Genomic DNA, 24,652 nt, shown 5'->3' on the forward strand with positions numbered 1-24,652 from the left:
AGTGGAAATAGAAAGGAGCTATGGTCACCTTCTAAAAGGAACTTCCAAATGAAAACATGAGAGCTAATATCCACAGATTCCAGGTCAAAGGAAAATTACTGCAAGTAGCTAGAAATAAAGAATTCAAAAACCAAAGAGTAACAGTCAGGATTACACACAATTTAGCAGTCACCACTATAAAGAAGTGGAGAATTTGGATATTCCAGAAGACAAAGGATATGGGTTTACAGCCAAGAATAACTTACACAGAAGAAATGAATATTTACAGATGAAAAATATTACAGAGGGAAATAAACCTTTAATGAAATAGCAAACTTCTAAGCATTCGTGATCTAAAAAAACCCAAAACTGTGGAGAAACTTTGAAGTTCAAATAGAGAAGTGAAGAGAAAAATAAAAAAGTAAACATGAATGAACAATAACAAAGGGATAAACATAAATTGCTTATATTAAAATATGGGGAGTTGATATATGTGTCCCCTCTGATCTCTGTCTTCATCAGACATCGTATGAGTGGTTCCCTTATGTCTTGGTGATCTTAAGAAAAGAATGGAAAGAGAGGGGAAGAAGAGGACACTTGGGATGGGGATGAGTGCAAAAGAAGAGAAAGTTATGGGAAATCATCTCACATAATCAAGGTGTACAAGTAGACATCTATATCAAGGTGAAGAGGAATGGCTGACAGTTGTACCTCATTCTTATATGAACTATTATACACGTAATGAGTTGGGAGCAGAAATTAATTTCATTAATTAAACAGAGAGTTGAGGGAAAGGCGAGAAAGGAGAAGGGAGGATTATAAGAAGGGCAGGTTTTGGGAAGGATTGATCCTAAGCAGAATAAACTTTAATGATGTACAAAAATATTTATAGTTCCTCTTGAGGTGGCAAAGTAAAGGAATATGAGGGATTATGGAATATAAATGGGATTGAATATATTGTACTGAATTCTTATCAGCATAATATTCAACCACCATTCCAGAGAACTTATGATAAAACATGCTACATACCTCCTCATAGAGGTGAAAAATTCAGAATGCAAAATGAGGTAAAATGGGGTTTTTTTGGATGCAGACAATGTGGCAATGTTTTGGTTGAATATACATGCTTGAAATGCATTTTGTTTTTCTTGCATTCTCAAATTCTGGAAGATGGGTGTTGAGGGAGTATAAGAAAGATGATTAAAAATAGGATCTTGATATATTAAAACAAGTTTTTTAAAAAAATAAAATGTTTTATACTAGCTATTTTTTTTATTATTACTCCTTTATCTCTGGGACTTATATTTCACATAGATGACACTTTTCTTTATTTAATTTGATCAAGATTTTGAGAATAATTATTTAAATGAAAAAATAAAACTACCACCAATGGCTTAAACAGGCAATGTTAGATAAATCATAGTCTATAAGAGAATTTCTCTTGGCACATCATGTTATTCAATAATTTAACTTCCTTTTGTCAACTAAGAAAAAGTAAGTTATTTATAATCCCACCGAAACTTGGCACTGTCAGGAAGACAGCACTCTACTTGCTGTAACATGCACCCTAGTGGTCACAGAGAAAACTGGTTACTTGGATCAAAGGGAAAGGAAAAGACTGGATCGAAATGAAGATGGCACTATATTTACACAACAGCCTGTCTTTTAGATCGGAGGTGTCAAACACACAGCAACACCTACAACACTGTCAAGTGCACAGCTAGAACCAGATTAAAATGTAATTGAGAAATACCAAAATAAATACAATAAAACATAGATAACATTATGTTTTAAAAGTAAGTCAATATGTGGCCCACAGAGACTCACATAGTGACCCTTCATTACTATTTGAGTTCCATACCCTTGCTTCAGATCTAAACACTTTTTTTGATCACAGTGAAGAAGTAAACTGAATCTATGAAAATTCTGTTTCCTTATGTAGTTAACAGAACAACCTAACCCTTTCACTTACAAGATCTTAGATTTACAGCTAGAAAGGCCCTTACATGCAATAAGCTACTTCTTTATTTTACCACTGAGGAAATTGAGGCAAAAGAAGGTCATGTGACTTGCCTAGGGTAATGTATGCTAGCATTTATTTATATTCTTTTCTTTAAATCACCAAGAAGAAACCTGGTTTCCCTATTCCTTCTCAAAGTCATCTCTTTTACAAAAATATATAAGCAAGGTGACTGTTAAGAGCCCTATCTATAACAGAAGACTAGAAGTATAAATTAAAATACAAAGATATAATTAAAGAGCATCTAGAACATACTAGATCACTTATCAAGGACTGATGATATGCACTCTAGAATATTTAAGGAACAGGAAGTATCACTCTAGCAGGACTAGTCAACAGTCTTGAAAAACCATGAAAGACAGGACAAGTTTCTGTGGGGAATTGGAGGAGGACTGGGACACAAAAGGGTAGGGAAAACCTATGATTTCATCTAAATAGTAAATTTCCAGTAAAGAAATTCATTCATGTGTAACTATTCTATAATTTGTCATCTCTTAGAGTTGTTTGGGGTATGGAAAAGTTAAAATGGCCATATCAGAAGAAGAGCCTGAACCCAGGGTTTCCTGATTTCAAGGCTGGTTCTCTATCCAATAAAAGCATGCTGCCTCTCCCTGTGATTTACAAAGGGCAAAGGTTCTGCTTAGGGAAACGAAGAATGATTCAGGAAATTACAGACCAGTGAGCTTAGGGTTCAAACCTAGGTAGAAAAAACAAGTAATCTGTAAACAAACACTCGGAAGATTTTAAGATGCAGTCAACAATGGCTTTTTGAAGGACATCTGTCAGTTGAATTTAATTTTATTCTGACTGAATAACAGTAACAGTGACAAGGGGATTACATTATAAGATGGAAACACAAGGTGGTACAATGAAAAGAGTATTGTATTTAGTCAGAAGACCTAGGTTCCAATTTCAGCTCTGTCACACACTGTGCAACATTACAGCTGTCACTTAACTTCACTGGTCTTTAATTTCCTTAAGTGTAAAATGAAGAGGCTGGAAATGGTAACCTCAAAATCCATTCCAGTTCTAAAACTATGATCCTATAATCTGTGAAAGGTTTTTGATTCCACTTCCAAAATTCTTAATGATAAACTACCAAATAAAAGTACCATGCAACAAAAACGTGTTTGAAGGCTAAATGTAAAGTGATCAATGTTTTGGCAACAGTCTGAGTGATTTCTCTAGTGATCTTATATAGGGAATAGTTCCAGAATCTTAGTTAATCCACTATGCTGATAATTAAATTACCTAGGATTTATATTGTATTTTAAGGTTTGTGATTTATGTGTATTATAGTATTTTATCTGACAACAACCCTGTGAGGTAGGTGCTATTTATTATTATTCTTCCCATTTTACAGACAAGGAAACAGGCTGAGAGAGTGAAAGTGATTTACCTAAGATCTAAAGTGAAAGGGATTTGCCTAAAGTGATTCAGCCAATCAGCCTCTCAAGCACCATTCTAACTCAGAGCTTCCTGATTCCAGGTCCAAGATCCATCCCCCTGTACTATCTAGCTGCCTCTTGGACAATGGACTGAGAAGATGATTTTAATAAGATTTATTAACTATGTATATCACTAAATTACGGGAGGATTGTTGAGAATGATTTATCAGTAAAATTGTTTATAACTTTAATAATAAGTTTTAATAAGCTTTATAACAAAAGCTTTCTGAAACCTAAATAATGAAACTCTCTTAGTTGAATCGGCTTTATTCAAGTTCTGCTCCACAGCAAATATTTTACTGTGTATACTACTGTCCACAGCATGTGACAGACCTGAGATTAGTCTTCTGACTACATCCAATGCATTCTGGAAGACTGGCATCAAGTTCAAAATTGTACTGACCAATAGAAGAGGAATTCTATAAATGAGAGCATAAAACCTAAAAGGACTGAAAAAAAAATCCCCACGTACAGGATATAAACTAAATATGCATCAGTAATACTATGTTTCCTTGATAAACAGTGTGTTGGTGAATTATGTTGTCTACACATTTTACATTTGATCACCAAATTTTAAGAAGAGGAGAAACTAGGAATGTTTCAGGTAAGGTTGACAACGATGACTGAAAAGATGGAAAAGGAGCTCCTAATAAGGAAAAGTTAAAGAACAGTCTTATTTAAGCTGGACAAGAGGAGTTCTAATGAAAAGTTTTTATAATCAAGGTATTCATTACTTGTTCTCTGTTTATGGATAATTGGAACATAAATAACCATAAAGACACGGTAATTACCCATAAATGGTAAATGATTGTGCCTACAATAAATAGAATATAAGTAGGATACAGGCAATGATTGAGTTTACAATAAAAGGGATAAGGACTGGAAATTTGATTTTTTTTGTTTGTTTTTTAGGCAATTGGGGTTAACACAGGTCACACAGCTAGTAAGTGTCAAGTGTTTGGTCTGAGGCTGCATTTGAACTCAGGCCCTCCTGACTTCAGGGCCAGTGCTCTATCCACTGAGCCATCTAGCTGCCCCTGGTAATTTGATTTTAATGATATAGGGAACTCCTGGATGAAGAAACTCTATCTAAGTAAGTGGAAGGCAAGTTTTCTGTGACTTCAGTCTTAGAGAGTTTAAGTAACTTGTCCAGGGACACACAGACAAGTATATGTCATTAAGTGGGACTTGAACTCTGGTCTTCTGACTCTGAGGCCACTTCTCCAACCTCTCTACCACAATGCCTCTCTCCTTATGTTAAAGGAAAAAGAGAAATTTCAGTAACAATTTTTTGGACTACCAAGATAAAAAAAAAATTGAAATGAACTGAAGTATGATTTTTATGGCTAGAAATCTTCAATTAAAAAATGAAATGTTTGTCCAAAGGGGTATGAGAATTTTTCCTTCAGTGTGGTGTTCTGAAAAGACCATGGTTTCTTATCAGAAGACTCAAAGCAATTTGGAACTATGCCCAAAGGGCTATAAAAATGTGCATTCCCTTTGATCCAGCAATAGCACTTTTAGGGCTGTATCTCAAAGAGATCACACCAATGGGAAAAGGACCCACATGTACAAAAATATTTATAGCAGCTCTTTTTGTGGTGGCAAAGAATTGGAAATTGAGGTGATGCTCATCAACTGGGGAATGGCAGAACAAGTTGCGGTATATAGAATGGTATAATGGAATACTATTGTGCTATAAGAAATGATGAGCAGAAAGACTTCAGAAAAACCTGGAAAGACTTGTATAGACTGATGCTGAGTGAAATGAGCAGAACCAGGAGAACATTATACAGTGTAACATCCAGGTTGTGAGATGACTTTTGATAGATTTAGCCCTTCTCAGCAATGCAAGGATTTAAGACATCTCCAAAGGTCTCATGGTGGAAAATGCTATTCACATCCAGAGAAAGAACTACAGAGTCTGAATGCAGATTGAAACATACTATTTGCTCTCTTCTATGGTTGTTGTTTTGTTTTGTTTCTTCTTTCTCATGGTTCCTCTCCTTGCTTCTAATTCTTCTTTACAACATGACTAATGTGAAAATATGTTTAATAGGAACATATACGCAGAGCCTATATCAGATTGTATGTCATCCTGGGGAGGGAGGGGAAGAATATTTAAAACTCAAAAGCTTGTGGAAGTGAATGCTGAAAATGAAAAATAAATTAGTTAACTAAAATGAAAAGAAGACCCAAGTCCAAAATTTACCACTTAAGAATCATTTAACTTCTTTGTGAATTAGTTTTCTCATCTAGAAAAAAAAAGGAAAATACCTGTACAACCTAACTGGTTGTGAGGAAAACACAACATTGCAAAGAATTCTGTGAACAGGAATATTATTATTAAAATAGTTCATTATTTTTCAAGGTCTTTTAATGCCAGGTAAAAAGGATTACCCCAACCTTTGAAGGCAAATTTGAAGCAAAAGAAAAAAAAAAGGAAATTCCTGCTTTTGAATGCTTGTTGATTGTCATTATTTCAGTTTTTACTTGAGTAATGGACAGTACACTGTACCAGAAAGTTTAAAAAATTAACTCCTATTAGGAAACTTACAATGACATCCTTGAAGGATTCTTTATCATTGATTGTCGCATCTGTTACACACCCAGACTGATTCAAGTAGTGGTAGTTTTCTGGCACAGATAAATAAAACTCCTCTGCAATATAAAAAGAGAGAAAAATGTAAGGCCACAAATTTTATTGTTATTCAGCTGATTAGCTTAGGGAACAACACAACACAAAAGGTTTTCCTCCTGCAATTAAAAAGAGAGCCAAATATACCTCATTGCCATCTCCCTTTCATGGAAATAACAATAATTTGTATTAAGTGTATTTTTATACATCAGGATGCTGGACCATGTTAAAATCAGTGTAGTATTAAAAGCTGACCATGTGCCATGCACCTTCATGGCAAAGAAAAAAATGAAACAGTTCTTGCCCTCAAGGAGCTTATATTCTACTAGGGTAAAGAACCTGCATGCAGAGACCAAAATACAAAATATATATCAAAGAATTACTGGGGAAATGGTGCAAGCAATTGGGTAAGGAAGGGAACAAGGAAAGGTCTTCAGTAAGAAGTGACACAGAAACTAAGCTTTGAAGGAAGACAGGGATTTTAAAGGTAAAAGTACATTCTAGGCATTGGGCATAGCCTAAACAAAGACCTGGAGATGTAATATGTAATATCCTGAATGGGGTACAGTAAGCAGGCCAATGTGGCTAGACTGCAGAGTGCATGAAGGAGAATGTGTAATGTGCATTAATCATGGAAATGAAGACTGAAGAAGGATCATAAAGGGCTTTAAAAGTACAACAGCACTGAAGAATTCCAGAGGCAAGAAGCCACCAATAGAACTTCTTGAGCAGTAGAGTTACATGAACGAATCTGTGTTATATAGTAGTATAATTCTGGCAACTGTATACAGGATGCATTTGAGAAGGGAGAGAGTAGAGGACAGGAAAGCAATTAGGATACTCTTGCCATAATCTACATGAGAGAAAATGAACACTTGCATTAGAGTGGTTGTAGTGTGGTGTGAGTGGAGAGACAGATGGAGGAGAGACAGTGTGGAAGTATCTGATTAGCAGTGATGCAGGGTGGAAGAAGGAAGAGTTAAGCATGACTCCAAGATCGTGAGGAGCAACAAGGTGGCTAAGTGGATAGAGAGCCAGGTCTGGAGTCAGGAAAACACATTTTATTGAGCTCAAATCTAGATTCAGACACTTAGCTGTGTGACCCTGGGCAAGTCACTTAACCCTGTTTGCCTCAGTTTCCTCATCTGTAAAATGAGCTAGAGAAGGAAATGGCAAATCACTCCAGTATTTTTACCAGGAAAACCCCAAATGGGGTCATGAACAGTCAGACACAACTGAAAACAACTGGAACAACAACGAAAACCAAGGTTGTGAAGTTAGGTGACTAGAAAGATATTGATACCTTTAACAGAAAGAGATCTGTTGGTTTCAGGTCTCTTATCACCTTCCATCTGGGTGATACTGGGCAAATTACCTCTCCAAACCTATTTGTTCTTTCTTAAAATCCATCATTTCTTTCAAAGTTCAACTTAAGCTCTGCCTTCTACATGAAGCCTTTCTTGTCTCCCCTGAAGCTAGTACCTCTTCCCCACTCCACCCCACCACACCCCTACGAAAAACAAAAAACAAAATACTCCCCGTGTGTCCCCAAATAAAATGTATGTTTCTTGAGAGAAGGAACTATTTATCCCCCCACAACTTCTTCCCCCTCTATATTCTCAGGGCCTACCACAGTGCTTGTACAAGCACTTAATGGATGTTGTTAAACAATCTACTAATATTGGCAGTATCTCTAGTATAGTGTTGCTGTGAGGAACTCAAATGTTTTACAACTGAAAAACACTAAGTACATGTCAGCTTTTATTATTAGAAAATAACAAATGGTGGCCCCACTAATTAGAGAGTTTCTTTTCACTTCTGTAAATGTTGGAAAGCATCATTATTCATGTGTCATAAAAAAAATTGATTTTAATGCTTTTCTTTTTAGAAACACCCTCTGAATTAGAGATGTACAAGAAAAGCCAAAAGCCAAGGAGATTCCAGATTTCCTGTCTATCCTCTTCTCCCTACATCATTTGACACTGCAGTAAATTCAATTTTCCATTCATTTTGAAACAACTAATCTACCACACATTTCTAAATCTTTCTCCATAGTTCTTCTATGATGATTGATTTTTTAAAAATGGAAAACAGGTTATAAACACATGTGTACCTACTGTTTCTGTCACGTACCTTTCTCTTCATTCTCTAGTCCTGCCAACAGTGCATAGAATATATGATAATTCCTTTCCCCTGGATTCTGTCTTACCACTCGGTTCTGTGGGAATATATCAAATTTCACTGTTTTTCCTTTGTTAATTTACATAAATTGACAGTCTTAAGAAAGAAACAAACAAAATGCAAACTGAACAAAAAATAAACTTACTTTTTCTAATAAATCTTCATTTTGAAAGAAATTACAAGTCAAGGAAAAATCAAGAATTTTAAATTAGCTTTATCTACAATCTTCTGTTTTTATTTTCCTTCACCACAGTCTCTCTGATATGTTATTTGTGTTGCCAGAACACAAATGAATCTAACATAAGACTAGCTCATCCAGATTTAATTACAAACATGCTAAGAACTAGAAAGTCAGAAGTCAAATTATGTGACAATAGATTTCAACCACCTATGTTTTATGGTTAATTATGAGCACAGGGTTTAAGATAATGACACCAGCTACTAGAGTTTTCCAAAGAACAATTTGTTCTTAACCATGTACACTAATTAAATAGTTCAATTCTGCTTACTCTTGAATCAACCATTTAAAGCAAATCCAGGAAGATAATGTTTCTCTTTCTTCTTTCCCTCCATCACTGTGACAATCCAGCATCAGCAGCAGGTCCTTCCTACTTATCAAGGTTAAATAGAGAAGAAATGAAAAGGAAAACAGGATACAATCTATAATTCTTCCTCCTTGAATATTTCCCTTCTCACAGATGTTCAGCTGAATAAACTTCCCGAAGCGACTAGAGTTGTTGTTGTAAACAGTCTTTGCATTACCAAAAGCTTCCATAATTGGGCTGTGAAATGAGAGGGTAGCAAAAAAGGTTAATTAGGAACAGAAGTAAAAACAATAAAATCGTTTCCCCCCCAAAATGTCAGCTCTATAGAAACCAGAAATAAATATTACCCCTATACAGGTGCTACATCCTTGATCCTTTAGTGAAACCTAGAACTTTCTTTAACATGGAAATTATTTGTTTTTTTCTTTTTTGGTATGGATCTGTGATGCTAGTATTAAGAAATTCTTCGTGTGGAAAATCCCTCCACCAATACTGATGACAACTTGTCTGTGACTTAGTCTTAGAGAGAGCTGTGTGGGGCACCTAGAGGTGAGGTGGTCACACTGCTGATATGTATCAGAAGCAAGACCTACCTCCAAAGAGCATTCTATACATTGCTTCTCAGTGAATTTTCTTATTTTGAAAAATAAGGTAATTAATATTTATGATGAGAATTATTTTGATTAAGAAGTCATAATAGTTTGAGTACTTATGAAAAATTCAAAATGGACAGTTGCTTTCTGTGTAAATTAACATACCTAGATCATGAAGAAAATAACAGAGTAGGAAAATGTTTTCTAAGAAAAACTGACTGTATAAATCACCTTCAAAATTCTGATACGAATTGCTATAAAATACCCCACTGCTAATACTGCTAAACAAATATAATTTATTTCTTCATACATCCAACAAGTATTTTATGACAATGTGTTGACTACCTCCTCCATGTTAGAAATCACAGAAATTACAGCATAACATACAAAATAAGCATAAAAAAATATAATTATGTATATATGCACAACAAAGTATAATGGTACGGTTCAATAATAGAGGTACAGAAAAAATACAGTAATATACTGGCTTGGGGGATCTGCAAAGTCTTCGTGAAGGAGAAAAGATGGATAGGAATTATATATGTACAGAATGAACCATTATATTTTCATATATGTGTGTGTATGTGTACACAACACACACACACACACACACACACACACACACACACACACACATACATACAGCCAATAAGTGCATTTGTTTTGCTTGACTATGAATATCTATTACAAGGAATTTGCTGTTCTTTTCTCTTTTTTCCACAACATGGTGGGAGATGGGAGCGAGAGAAAATAGATTTCTGTTCATTTTTTTTTTCAAATTAAAAAACAAAGGTGGGTAGGAGAGCTGCAGATATGGAATGCTAACAATACTTTCAGATGAAGTCCCTATACTGTTATTGCTAAGATCTTTCCAGGGCTGAAGCTCACAACCACTAGGTAAGAGAAAAAAATGCTTCCAATTCACATGGTATATGATTATAAAAACCTGTCTTTCTGCTAATATGTATCAGTGTCTTCTTCATATAGTTGGTTACTCAATGACCACAATTTTTGCTTGTTAATCTATCTTATTCTCCTTGAAACTTTAAAGGAAACATGTTGTTACTTCATTCAGTTGCTACTAATAATGAAAATGACCTGTCCTAACAGAAGGGTTGAGGAGACAACTCTCAAAATCGTTAAGCACTTTTGAAATTAAAAGAGTAGAATAATTAAATTAAGAAATACCTGCTTTCAAGAATGGCTTGCTCCACACAGGTTGTCTTTTCTTTTATTGATAATTCCAAAGAGTGTTGGCTTATGGCAGACAGGAACTTGAGGATCAGCTTAGTGCTCTCTGTTTTACCTGCCCCACTTTCACCACTGAAAAACAAAATAAATATAAGGAAAGACATGGTGCTATACTAATCATCCTTAAAAAATTAAAGTGCTAAGTAGTAAAACACTTTATTTTTGCAGCTAGCAATATAGCCCCTATCATTCTTTATATTCCCTTTTATGGTTAAGAAATTAAAGTTACCATCTTAATAATGAAAAAGATAATACTATGGAAGTTGTGTCATGCAAAAAAAACCAAACTTATTCCCCCCACCCCTCTCCTCTGGGGTGGCCAAACACATGCCTATACAAATATATTTAGGAACTTTGGGGAATAAAGTATAAACCATGATTTACGCATTTAAAGGACTTAGAATCCAACTTGGTAATGAGGTCAACACACAGCCATCAACGTGAAAATGTTCAATAGACAGTTGGAGGTGCAGGCTTGGAGTTCAGGAAAGCCTCTCTACCTTTTCTAATCTTTTAGATTGCTCTCATTTTTATAACACTGTCATGGAACCCTTTTCTTAAATCAAATACTGGATTAGTTTTAATACTGATGATGTTCCATCAGAAAAATCATCAGATTTTACTTAGTGGATAGTTCATGAGAACATCCTATGTGTTAAATGACAAATATTAAGCTTTTGCTTTTTAAAATTATTTTTATCTTCAATAATAACAGTTTTATTATTTAAAAAATAAGCCATCAGAATGATTCAAAGTGGGAACTATGTCAAATTGCTTCAAGAAATTAACTCCAGGGCAACTAGGTAGCGCAGTGCATAGAGCATTGGCCCTGGAGTCAGTAGGACCTGAGTTCAAATCTCATCTTAGATACTTGACACTTACAAGCTGTGTGATCTTGGGCAAGTCACTTAACCCCATGACCCCCCCCCCCCAATTAACTCCACAGAGGACACTAGCATGAAAGTAGACCAAGAGGATCTTCTATCTATCCTTATTAATCTTCCCATTTTCTGTTCTATCAGACTTGTTCCCCCTGGAGATAGTTTCTTAAGCCCAAGAAATAAGAAGGACAGGGAAAAACTTTGGAACAGGGAAGAGAGAGAGAAAGCAGGGCTGGATTTAACTGATACCTTTCAAATACAAAACATCTCAATCAGTATACTCTAGAAATCAACTCTCAGCTTAACCTTTCCCTTTAAGAGTACTCCTGCAAGAGCAAAATTCTCCAAATACATTCTGTAGCCCAACTTAGACATAGAATTCTTTGACTACCAAGTTAATAACTGCAAGTAAGTTTGTTGGTTACATCTTTCTGTCAAAAGCTGCTACAGAGCCAAAGAACAGTCTGGGTTATTTGCCGGTTTCAAACTGCATTACCATTCTCAACCTCTTCTAGCAATTGCAGAAGAAATATATTGTTCAGTGGCCAGCGATTTCTCAACATAACTTTCAACACAAGGATTTGCTGTTGTTGAGTCATGTTTTATTTTTCCTGATCCCATTTAGGGTTTTCTTGGCAAAGATACAGAAGTGGCTTGCCATTTCCTTCTCTGACTCTGAGGCAAAAAGGGTTAAGTGAGTTGCCCAGGGTCACACAGATAGGAAGTGTCCGAGGCTGGATTTGAACTCAGATCTTCCTGACTCCAGACCCAGAACTCTATCCACTGAGCCACCTAGCTGCCCCAGCAACACAAAGATACCGTTTTTGGCAACTAAATCAATTCTGGCCCCTCCTAATTATCTCTGAAAACAAGAGTAATCCTGACAGAACTTGTGTCACACTCAGGATCAGAGAGCTCTCCCAGCTCACTAATGGCATCAAAATCTCTCTAGCCTTCATGCCTCAGAGAGGAAAAGCACCAAAGAATGATGAAGATACTCAACAGACCAATTCACAGGATATACAGTACTCACTTAGGGGCTTACTTCAAGATTCAGTAGCTATGTAGTGCCTTGCTATACATGAATACATTACAAGTCACCTTGGGGGGACAGAGAAGGAAGGCAACACCCATAATGTTTAAAAAGTGGAAAAAGAGAGTCAGGGGGGCGGGGAAGGACTCCATCATAGAGGCTGGTCTTTTAGCTCTAACTTTTCATTGAATGAGATTGCTACATTTTCTTTTTCACTTTAATCATGAATATACTCCCCTCGATACATGCTGTATCCTCTAAACAGAATGTAAATTCTTTGAAGATAAAAACTGTTTCATTTTGGGTTTTGTATTTCCAGTACATGGCAAGGTGAAATTCAAGTCAAGTTATTTTATCTTTCTGGGCCTCAGTTTACTCATCTGTAATATGAGGGTATTAGATTAAATCAATCAACATTAAGGCATGTTTTGCTGTGCCTAATCACTTTTCATAAAGTATAGAATGCATAGTAGGCATGTGAGAAATAAGTTGAAAGACAGGACGCTTTTAAAGTAACAAAACTGAGTAAGTCCACAAGAGGGCACTTTATGCTCAAGGAAATCTAAATGGAAACTACAGTTTGTTCCCATTTTAAAAGATTTGTTTTCTCCTTCTTCTGAATGAAAAAAGTTCTAGCAAAAATTAAAAAAGAAAATGTATATTAATAAGTAAAATATCCCAATTTAAAATCTCTCCTGAGTCTGAAAGTTTATTGTAGCTTTATCTATATAAAATTATGATGTTCACATTTGTATTATACAATAGCAGCTTTCCATGATTGTTCTACAGAGCAATATTTTAATTACACATGAATAAGTACAATAATCACATTCTAATTTCCCATCTAGAATGCCAAAGCTACTCTGTCAAATGGATTTGTGGTCTTTCACTTTTTTTCCCTACTGAAATCAGTAATTAATTATTTAGGTATTTAATAACCCAAGAAACTGAAATAAAAACTGTAGTACAAAGAGCCTTGAACCTATAATCAAGAAGACCTGGATTAAAATCCCTGTTTTGTTATTTAACTATGTGTCCTTGGCTTCCTGAATTCTCTTGAGTTAGTTTGCCTCATTGAGACAGTTAAGTCCCTTAAATAGGGATAGACTGCTAGGCTTAGATTCCAGAAGATTCACATTTGACTTCATTATTTGTGTGACCCTGGGTAAGTCGCTTACCTCTTCCAGCCTCAGTTGTCTCATCTGTAAAATGAGGATAAAGATAGCAGGTGCTGTTTGCCTGTCTTACAACTCATCTAGAAGTAGAACAGTTCTGCATCAACTCTTTCACAAGTATCCTTTAGCAAATGCTCCCTGACCTGTTTCAGCAAGTTTTGCTATGGAATAGGGACAAGGCAAGAGCTACCTTGAACCTGAGCCAAAGGGTCTTGGCTGTTTTGGACCCTGAGGACAGAATTAGCATAAGTCTTCAACATAAATAACAGAAATTAAACTTTGATGGCTGTAAGACACAACAAAGGAGAAGAATTTTAGATTTGGCCAGGGGTAGAAGGTTGGTAGGAGTGGGGGGTGTAGGAAGAGGCTGTGGTTAGTTTTCAAAAGGAAGCATTATGGGATTTTTAAGGAAATGCATTTTAATTACTCTCAAGTACAAAGAGCAACTTAGTTGTCAGGAAGTTTTCCAAGAGAGATCTGTTTGTCTATTAGTAGTTTGTTTTACTAAAATAAGACGCTTTGAAATTAATGACTGTATTTTTAATACAGCTCATATGCTAATGTCTTTTTCTCCTTCCCCCTTAAAGTAGATCACATAATAATTATTAACAAAAGCTTTTTTCAGTCTGTGATTTTTATTAGTATATGCTTAGTGAACCTTTTTTTCATGGGAAATGCAGAGTTGAGAGGCCATATAGATGGTACAAAGAAAGCTTGGTCATGGAGTCCAGATGATTTGGGCTTGAGTTTTGTCCCTGACATACACTGGCTGCTGTGTCAGCCTGAGCAAATCAGTTATCTCTCAGTGACCCCAGGCAAGGAAGACTATAGTGCTGATTAGCACTGGTTTGAGGGGGTTTCCTATTCACAAGGACTTTTTTTTTTCTTTAATCTGAACTTGTGATATCATTGGCTTATAGCAGGTCTCCCTCCGTGGACATAGATCTATAACTATTTTGAAACCTGAGTCTTAGAAAATTACTCAGGACATTGAAAAGTTAACTGACTTACCTCTGACTCACTTAGCCAGCATGTTTCAGGGTTGTTCTTGAACCCAGGTCTTTTTGACTATTAAGCCACCTCACTAAACCCATCTGCCCTTCAAATTTCAAGACTGTGTTGTTAGGTTATTAAAGACTGAAATCAGAGAGTCCTATTTAGTGAGGTATTATTGCATCAATGAATCCTTGACCAAATACTTAAATACATGCCATTTTGATTCAGCTTAACTCAGGTAGTAAAACAGGAGTTAAGGACAACACTGTTCAGTAGGAAGAAGAAGAGACAGAACTTGTGGCTACAAAGCTAGATTGCAAGTATATGGTTCTAAACAACTCCTTTTATTGAATTGGTTTCACTAGATGAAAAAAGATGAGAGGAAGTTTCATGGATGAGACAAGGCAACTGAAAATAGCCAAATCAATGTGTGTTAATAAAGGTGTTTGGCAATCCCTGAGTGCCAAATGGCTTTCATTCTGTTTTCCTGCCTGGGCACAGTAAAGGCTGCCAAAAAAAATCAATAAAAGATGAGTGTATGTATGAGGGCAGAAGCTGGCTCTGTAAGTGTGAAACACTTTCAACTTCGAAGTGCTAGGGGAATAAAAAGTATTGAAGACAGCAAATGGAATACTATTCAAATCCTCATAAAATTAAAGAGCAATTAAAGTCAAACAATGGAAGAAAGAAGGTAGAATAATTATCTTTAGTTAAATAACTAATAAATTGTAGATGTTTTTTTCCAAATGAGCTCCCAAAAGATCTTCAGATAGATACAATTTTCAAGCCTAGTAAATACAGATTATCAAACTGTTCAAAAAGGCACGCTCAAGTTTGAAAGAGAAAAAAAGGCATTTGTAATGAAAGGAAGTAGTAATTCAAAAGGCAACAGTATGTGGGTGTAAAATATTTTTTCCATTAAATTATTCTAAGACGTACATAAGCAAAACATGTTTTCTTTCACGAGATAATTGGGGCATGTGGTGACACTGCATCCTCAGAGACCTAATAATTAAAGAGGTTTATGAGGAAATATACAAATAGTATTTTTTGGCTAACTTCATGTCATTCTTGTCTGCCAATTTCCCCTTTAATGCCCCACACCCCAAATCTTTGGCCCTTTTCCCCAGTCTCCATTACGATGATGCTCTCACGTTATTCTGTTTAAAACATACAAGCAGAATCATGAATGATTAAAATCACATCCATTTACCTGATGAGAACACACTGGTTGTCATGACGTTTCCATAGACAGCGGTAACATTCATTAGCAACTGCAAAGATGTGAGGTGAAATCTCCCCCATGTGGTGCTTGCTGTAGTGCTCCATTGTGGACTGGTCATACAGGCCAGGAATGGTCTTGTAAGGATTCACCGAAGCAATAATGGAACCAATATAGGTCTGTAAATACATACAGAGGGGAAACACAATGATTCACAGGTTTGCAAGTAGCAGATTGAAATAAGCCATCAAGAACTTTTGCTCTCCCTTCTAGAAATCATCTCATAAGACACAGAATGAGGTGGCATAGGTAAATCACTTTACAAACTCTAGATCATTGTGCAAATTCTAGGTTATTATTATGAGAAAAGTAACTAGGAAAGAGTTTAACCCTATAGCAGTTCTATATTAATTCTAACTTGGCATGTCTCCACTTTCAAAGTTGGATATAGTCTGAACACACATAACCTAATAAAGAATGCAGTTTGTGTAACTACAGAAAATGTCTTTTGTATTAAAGTCAGGTTTATTTATTATCTAACATTTTCAGAGGGTATGATTACAGTTGTACTTCCTCTTAACCTCATCTTATCTTATGCCAATAAATTGAGTGTTTTTAAGGGGTGTTTAAGTGTTATCTAATCTAATTCCCAGCCCAATGTAGGCACACTATCTAAAACACCGCAGTCCATCACTTACTAGCTGTGTGACCTTGGGCAAGTCACTTAACCTCAACTACAACCTGCCCCCTCCCCCCCAAAAAAGTTCATCTAGCTTCTTATTTCAAATTACCACTGATCATAATATCAATACCTCACAAGGAGCCAAATCTATTGTTGGACTGCTCTAACAGTTAGAAAGTTTGTCTGTACTTTGAGCCAAAATCAACCTCCACATAATCTAGCTGCCTTTCCTGATGATCCTTAGTTGTCATTAATGTTGAAGGCAGCTGGTAGATAGAGTGCTAAGACAGGGCTCAGGAAGACCTGAGTTCAAATCGAGTATCAGACACTTCTAGTTGTGTGACCCTGAGCAAGTCACTTAAACCCTGCCTCAGTTTTCTCATGTGTAAATGGGGGTAATAATACATACCTACCTCCTAGGGTTGTTATGAGGATTCACTGAGATAATAATTGTAAAGCGCTTGCCTGGCACATAATAAGAGCTATATAAATGTTACTTATAAAATATGGCCTTAGACACTTAATAGTTGTATGATCTTGGAGAAGTAAATCACTTAACCTCTGCCTCAGTTTCCTCAACTGTAAATTGGGGGTAATAATAGTACCTACTTCTCAGGGTTACTGAAATCATCATATGAAATAATAGTTGTAAAAAGCACTTATCACAGTACCTGGCATGTATCAGGCACTATATAAGTTTCCTCCCTCCCTTTTCCCTTTACCCATTTTATCCTAGTTCCCAGTTTTGGAGACACAGTTAATAATGAATCTAATCTTCTTTTCATAGGAGTCCTTCAGGAAAGGCAAAGGAGACCTATGTTCCATTCTTAATTCTACAATTAAACTAGAGGTGCCACCTTAAGTAGGTCATGTAACATTTGTAGATCTCATCATTCGTAAAGTGAGTGGGTTGTAGTAAATGACCACCGCAAAAAGTCCTTCCCAAGAACAATTCAAGTTAATGCTGTTTTATTTAATATAACTAACAAGTCAGCAACAGAACCAGCCAATCTCAATCAAACAACATCTAAAGCAACCATTCTGTACCAGGAACTGTGACAGACCCTGGGGATGAAAAGACAAAAATGGACCAAAAAATAGTTGAGTAACATGTGTTTCAGAAGGAGAAGCAACACGTATAATAAATACAAAGTAAATAGAAGATAATGGAGGGTGGGGTAGGGGTGGGGCCAGTGGGTGGTTACCAGGAAAAGTCTCATACTAGATAAGAGGTCCTGCTAGATTGGCACTAGATATCACACTAGATAGGAGTTGAGTTCTGAAGGAAATTAGGATTCTAAGAGGAAGAGAAGAGGACAGTGTACACTCTAGGAAGAGGGGACATCCTAAGCAATATGGAACTTGGAGATGGAGTGGCATACATAATATTTATAAGAAAAAAGCAAGAAGCCAGTTTGGTTGGATCATAGGGCGTCTGAGAGAAATAATGCATAATAAGTCTAGGAGCATGCTAGACCTGGACCAGGGAAAAAATACCTCTTTCTCTGAAAAAAAAATTCATTAAATGATTCTGGAGGCAAAAGAAAAAAGTAACCTCTGGAGCTTTCTGGGTCATAATTGTGCTTTAGGAGGAGCACTTTGGCAGCTATCTGAAGGATAGACTGGAGAAAGACTGAGGTAGGAAGATTAATTAGGCTATTGCAGTAGTCTGGCAAATTAGAGCCCCAGCTGGGGTAGTAGTCATGTGGAGTTTGAAGTCACAACATTCGGCAACAGAATGGCTGGGATGGCTGAGGGAAAATGAAGGGTAAAGACTCCCAGGCTGCAAACCCTCAATAGAAATAGTCAAGTTCAAAATGGAGTGGATGTGCCTATGTCCTGGGACATGGGCAGTTTGTTATCTGGGACTGGAGCTCAGGAGAGAGAATGGGGCAGGACACATCGATCTAGGATCTGTATAAAGAGGATAACTGAACCTATGGAAATTGATGAAGTTACTAAGAGAATGTATAGAGACAAAAGAGGGCCTAAGATAGAGACTGCAGGTTGTAGCCACAGTTTCAAGGTGATGAGCCAGCAAATAAGACTGAGGGGAACTGCCAGAAGAGCAGGGGAATAAAAAGGAAGGCCATGTCACAAAAACCCAGAGAGGAGGAAACATCTAGGAAGAGGGAGCAGTGGAAAAACGTCTAATGTTAAGAGAGATTACTTTGGAGAATGTAAAAGGTTAGGAAGTGAGATAAAGAAGGAAATGGAAAGATAGGAAGATAGTTGAAGGATAGAGTCAAGTGAGGATTTTTTAAGGATAGTAGAGACACTGTGATATGTTTGTAGGGCACAGGAAAAGACCCAGTGGGGGGAGGGAGAGAATGAAGATCAGAGAATGAGAGATGATTGTGGAATCATCGTGGAAGCAATATGCTGGAAGAGAATGGAAGGGTTGGTTTTGGGGTATTGGTAGAGGGACTGATCTTGGCAATAAGGGATATCTTTCTATCAGACACTGGAGTACAGGAAGGGAGAATGGGGGATGATACCACAGGATTCCAAATATAGAATAAGACAGAGAGAGAGAAACTGGGGGAAAACATCTCTTTACTCAGCAGTATGCGGCAGTCTTTTGTCAAGAGCAAAGTGGCAGGGATGGTGTGGGAGGCTTAGGGAAAGAAAGTCTGAAACAAATATTATGGGTCATGAAAAAGAACACCAGTAAAGAAAATGACAAGAATTGTCTTTCGGCAGTGAGAACTAAGTTGAGACTAGGTAACAAATTTTAATGGATAAAGTCAATAGGGTTGTGTAACATTTTCTTGAACTTCTCTGCATTCTATATGGAGGAGGAAGATCATGGTGATGAGGATGGAAGTAGAGGAAGCACTCCAAGGTATGACAAGGTATGAGTAATTCCAAGGCAAAAACATAAAAAATAAAAACAAAAACACCCTTCTGTGGTTTATAAAATGTGCTTTCCCTGCCATGTTAAAATAAATATAGGGAAAAAAATTAATCTCTTTCCTAGAAACTAGTGACTTGTTTTCTTCATCCTGTGGAAATTGGTATTTATATTTTGGTTTGTCCAAGTCTAGTCTTCACTGGATTTACTCCAGCGCTCTCTCTCTCTTTTTCTCTCAATTACAAGTTAAATAAATGAGGCTGAACTTTTTTAAAAAGCCATAATTTAGTATATCTGTTTGCTAATAACTTAAGATATCAACTACCAATCATATTTTTTTTTAAAGTGGCATATCTTTTTTCTCCCTTTAAAAAGAATATCACTATGTTTAAAGTACTAGTTTGGTTTACTATAACTGCCCCTCCCCACACACAAGTTATAGTTTCTTTTCAAAAGGCTTTCTTCTTTATAAGTTATTGTAATCAACATATAGCATGTTACTAATATATAAAGAACAGTTTCAATAATTCAATTGAACAGAAAACTGATGAACTCTGAGTACAGATGGAAGCATACTTTTTTCATTTTCATTTTCATTTTTTTTTAACATGGCTAATATTGAAATACGTTTTGTATGACTTCACATTGGTAGAGGAAGGGCTAGATGGAGAGAGAATTTAGAACCCTCAAACTTTTTAAAAAGATGAATATTAAAAATAAATAATCCAACTGAACACACTAGTTAATTCAAAACAAGGATTTGTTAAGTGCCTATTGTGTGGAGGGAGGTATGGCGCTGGTCAGACTTACACTTTAGGAAGATCTCACTGATAGGAAGGTGAAGGGAGGACCTACTGGAGTGGGAAGAAAACTGTGGCAGGGAGATTGACTAACAGGCTAATAGTCCAGATATGAGGGTGATGAGGGCCTGGACCAGGACAGTGAGAGTATCAGAGGAAAGAAGGGGATATATATGAGAGAGATATTGCATAGTACTTGGCAACTGATTGAGTCTGGGGGGTGAGGGTGAAGATTTGAAGATGGCACCTAGGTTGTGGGCCTGAGTGATTAGGAAGATGGTGGTGCTCTTGGGGTACCACACCTTGGGGAAAAGATAACGAGTTCAATTTTGGATGTGTTGAGTTTTTGATGTCTATGGGACAATCAGTCTGAGGTGTCCAATAAACAGCTAGAGATGTGAGATTAGAGGTCAGGAGAGTAGAGCTAGATAAGGAATTTGAGAATCATCAACACAGTGATGACAACAAAGCCATAGGGATTGATATGATCACCAAACAAGGTAGTAAGGAGACAGAAAGAAGAGAAGAGGTCTCAGGACAGTGGGGGACATGCACTTTTACCTGAGCAAAGTTCAGTGAGAAGGAGCAGGTGAGGAAGATAACAAGAAGAGAAAAATATCACCAAAAACTAGAAAGAAGAGAATATCAAGAAGAAGGGGTTAGTTGACAAAAAAAAAAAGGATGCAGACAGGTCAAGAAGGATAAGGATTGAGAAAAGAAGATAGAATAATGGCAACTCTGGAGAGAGTAGTTTTGGTTGGATGATGAGATGAGACACCACACTGCAGAGACTTAAGAAAAAAGTGAAATGAAAGTAAGTAGAGGAACCAATTGTAGATGTCCTCAAAAAAATTTAGCCACAAAAATAAAAAAGATACGGGATGATAGCAGCGATAGATGGATGAAGTGAGGGTTTTTTCTAAGGATGGGGGAGACATGAGCATGTTTGGAACCAGCAAGGAAGCAGCCAGTAGATTCTAAAGAAAATAAATTCATGCTATGTCTGTTATTTAGTAATTTAAAACACCACTCACAGTATAACAATATAGTTTTGAAGGCTCTTCTCAAATAGGTGTCTCTCACATATTAAAATCATATAATGCTATAATAGACATAACTACAAAGAAAACTTTATTGAGTGCCTAAGTATTTTTAACTAGCAAGGCATAAAATGGGGAGAGACATATACTTGCCTGTTTGACAGCATTTTTAAAAATGTTCTGTACAGAATCAAAAGAGTATTCACAGACTCCTATTCACAGATAATACTTTACTTGAGTGAAGTCACCAAATACTTTAAAGTTTCCTAGATGAGGAGACTCTCTGGTACAATTAAAGAAGTATGATATTTTAAGAATCATAAATATATTCTGTTCCATTACTATCACAAAACTGATTGTGAGGAAAGACCTTTGCAAAATGTAAAGCACTATAGAAACATAAGCTATAATTATAATCAAAATGATTTTATAGACAGTTATTTCACAAATGATTTTGCTTTTTTCCTTCCACACCTAATTTTGAATATAACACACCAAATGCATACTTATCACTATGCAGCACCTCATTCAGATAACAATTTATCCAGAAAAATACATTAATAAATTATTTATTCCACATCCTTTGAAAAGATGTTTTCCTTGCATTTTTTCATGAAACTGAAGCTCATCTTTCAAGCACCAAAACTTTTTGGATGCTATTTTAATTATTTTTCATGGCAACATTTCTAAAAATGATGACATACTACAATTCTTCTTTAAAGGTTGTATACTAAAAGAAAACATTCCTTTATTATTATAAATAATTCCTTACATTTGTTTGTATGGCACTTTATAGCTTATAAAATTGTCCTGTACATATGTTTTCTTCACAACTGCATGGTGAGGAAGAAGGGAAAGGTATTATTATCTTCTTTTTACAGATAAGCAAATGGAGATTTAAAGATGTGAGGTGACCAATCACAGGGCAATTCAGTAGTAAAACTACAGCTTAAGCCCTCAGGTTCTCCAACTAACAATCTAATCACTAACAACCTCTTTTTCACCATATCAAATGATCTTTCTCTTATCTTTACTCTTCCCAATTTGTCCCGGCATATCACATAGTGGCTTATACTCTCTGCATACCCTCTTTTCTTGGTTTCTATGAAATTAAGAGTCTCAGAATTCTCTTCTGTATACCCATCCACAGCCCAATTTGTATTATAATTACTTGTGTTATTTGTTAAAAACTACTACATAAGGAGTTCCTTAACTGCAGGAACTGGGCACTTAATTATTTTTGTATCTCAACCACAGACCAGCACAATCCTTCTGATATAGAAGGCTTTTTTAAAAATGTCTCTTTTAAGGTATTCAAATTTAATTGCTATGGGTCTTTGTCAGACACAACACACACACACACACACACACACACACTCATAAATTGCCTTGTTTTCTGAGTTACTGTATTCACTCTCCCCACTTTTCCCCATCTGCTTCCTCTGTTCTAAGCAATCACTTCTCAGAGCTTTTGGTACAGTTGACTACATGAAGAGGAGTTCAAAGTAGCTTAACAAAAGATTTTCATCTGACAAATTTCTTGAAACATGAGTTATATTCATAGTACCAGAGAATCCTCAAGTTGGAAGGGGCTTAAATAAGTCATCTAGATGTACTTTGTTCACAGCCTGATACATGAATATCTTTTGCAGGATCTCTGAAAAGTGGTAGTCCAGTATCCTTCAGTACCTCCAACGAAGCATAATGTCTCATCATAAACTAAACTGGCTTTGTGGTCCATCCAGCATTGTCACATGGACTGGGGAAACCACGGTGAATCTAAGGCATTACAGAATATCAAAGTGAGGTTTGAAATATGTTCTTGGAATGAGATATAGATAAAGGACTGCTTTTGTATGTGTAAAAAGCTAATCTGAACAAAATACGCTTAAATGGAAACAACGGGAAACATAATGTCACTGAATCATAATATAAAATTATTGGACAGGTCATATATGCATCAAATCATATTCAGATACTCATAAAGCAAACATGCTTACATACTGGCAAGTTAAGTCTAAGAAAAATCAATATCCTACTGAACTAGGAACTAATGGAAGGGGACAGATTTTATTTGATAAAAAAACAAAAACAAAAATTAAGTTCATTATCACAGCTTAAACAATCCCCAAATCCATATGTAGTGAAAATCAATTGAAGAAGTAAACAGGTTTGATGTATCAAAAGGCCATGAAGGTGGAAATATTCGAATCATTTAAAAATCAAAAATTAAATTTAAGCAGTGTTACATCTTCTTTCCTGTTATCTTTTCCAAAAGAATGTATATTTAACTTGGCAAAAGGATGGTTTGATTTTATTTTTTAAAAGACTGTGTTTTGCATATTATAGAAATATGACAGTTACTATATCTCCTTGAACACATAATTAATTACAATTAAGTTTCACCATTTATTTCTGAGTTCTCTCACATTACCATGTCAAAGGAGAAAGAAATGATGGGTTAATTTCTCTAAAAGTTTTACAAGCCCTTCAGACTAGACAGTGAAAAACAATTTCATTTACACTTTTAAAGAATTAGACATACAAATGTATTTTCCAAATAATGTGAGACGTTCATTCCCTTGCATATATGGCCAGGCACAGACATCTTTCAGGTGTATCTTTTATTTAGGTATTGCCCACTTACTCAGTGTCCCTCTTATATATGACTACACAGAAAGTTAACTCCAGATGCCAGTGTTCAAAGATGGCTCCCAAACTCTAAATTTAAAACTTTAAAAAAAATTTAAAAGTCATAGCTTTTTTTTTTTAAAGAAAAATAGTATTTACCTAATGACTACTTAGTATTGCTTCATTCCCTTCTGGTATACATTTCCAACATGAAAACAAAGAAAACAGAACAATGTACAATGGAGAAGAGGGTAGAATTGCTATCTTCCCTACAGCATCTATAAATTAACTTGAATATAAGTATGCATGAAAATTAAATGCATTATCCTCTTATTCATTCACTCAACTTCTATTAGCTAATTGTAATTTTCTAAAGCAAACTAAAACTCATTGCCTTTAGAGTTTTCTGTTTAACTTAATTCGCGTTAAGTTTTTCACTTTCTCCACTTGAAAATGGGTGACTATTCACTCTTATTACCTGAATACTTCATTTCCTCCTCTTATTTTTCATTCCAAATATTTTTTTCACGTTGTTTGCAATCTACAGAATTCTTAGAACTTAAGAGGTAACAATAGTAAGAACCCTAGATCTCAAGTCTGAGAATCTGTGTTCAAATTCTGGTGCTGCTACTTACTATCTAGCCTCAGATAAATCACTGTATGTCTAAGGGTATGAGCTTCCT

The 24,652-nt window shown here is 35.9% G+C and overlaps 1 protein-coding gene across 1 annotated transcript in view; it reads right to left on the minus strand.

Moving 5' to 3' along the window:
• MYO10 (myosin X) overlaps window positions 1-24,652 on the minus strand; it is a 256,436-nt gene that overhangs the window by 104,392 nt on the left and 127,392 nt on the right. The window contains exons 4-9 of the mRNA XM_021008633.2: window positions 15,954-16,141; window positions 10,593-10,727; window positions 8,924-9,048; window positions 8,412-8,425; window positions 8,219-8,303; window positions 6,005-6,108 (exon numbers count right to left, since the gene is read on the minus strand). Coding sequence (XP_020864292.1) covers window positions 6,005-6,108; window positions 8,219-8,303; window positions 8,412-8,425; window positions 8,924-9,048; window positions 10,593-10,727; window positions 15,954-16,141 — 651 coding nt within the window. The remainder of the gene's footprint in view (window positions 1-6,004; window positions 6,109-8,218; window positions 8,304-8,411; window positions 8,426-8,923; window positions 9,049-10,592; window positions 10,728-15,953; window positions 16,142-24,652) is intronic.

This window comes from Phascolarctos cinereus, unplaced genomic scaffold (genome assembly GCF_003287225.1).
Source record: "Phascolarctos cinereus isolate Bilbo 61053 unplaced genomic scaffold, phaCin_HiC Scaffold_4;HRSCAF=312, whole genome shotgun sequence".
Classification (NCBI taxonomy): domain Eukaryota; kingdom Metazoa; phylum Chordata; class Mammalia; order Diprotodontia; family Phascolarctidae; genus Phascolarctos; species Phascolarctos cinereus.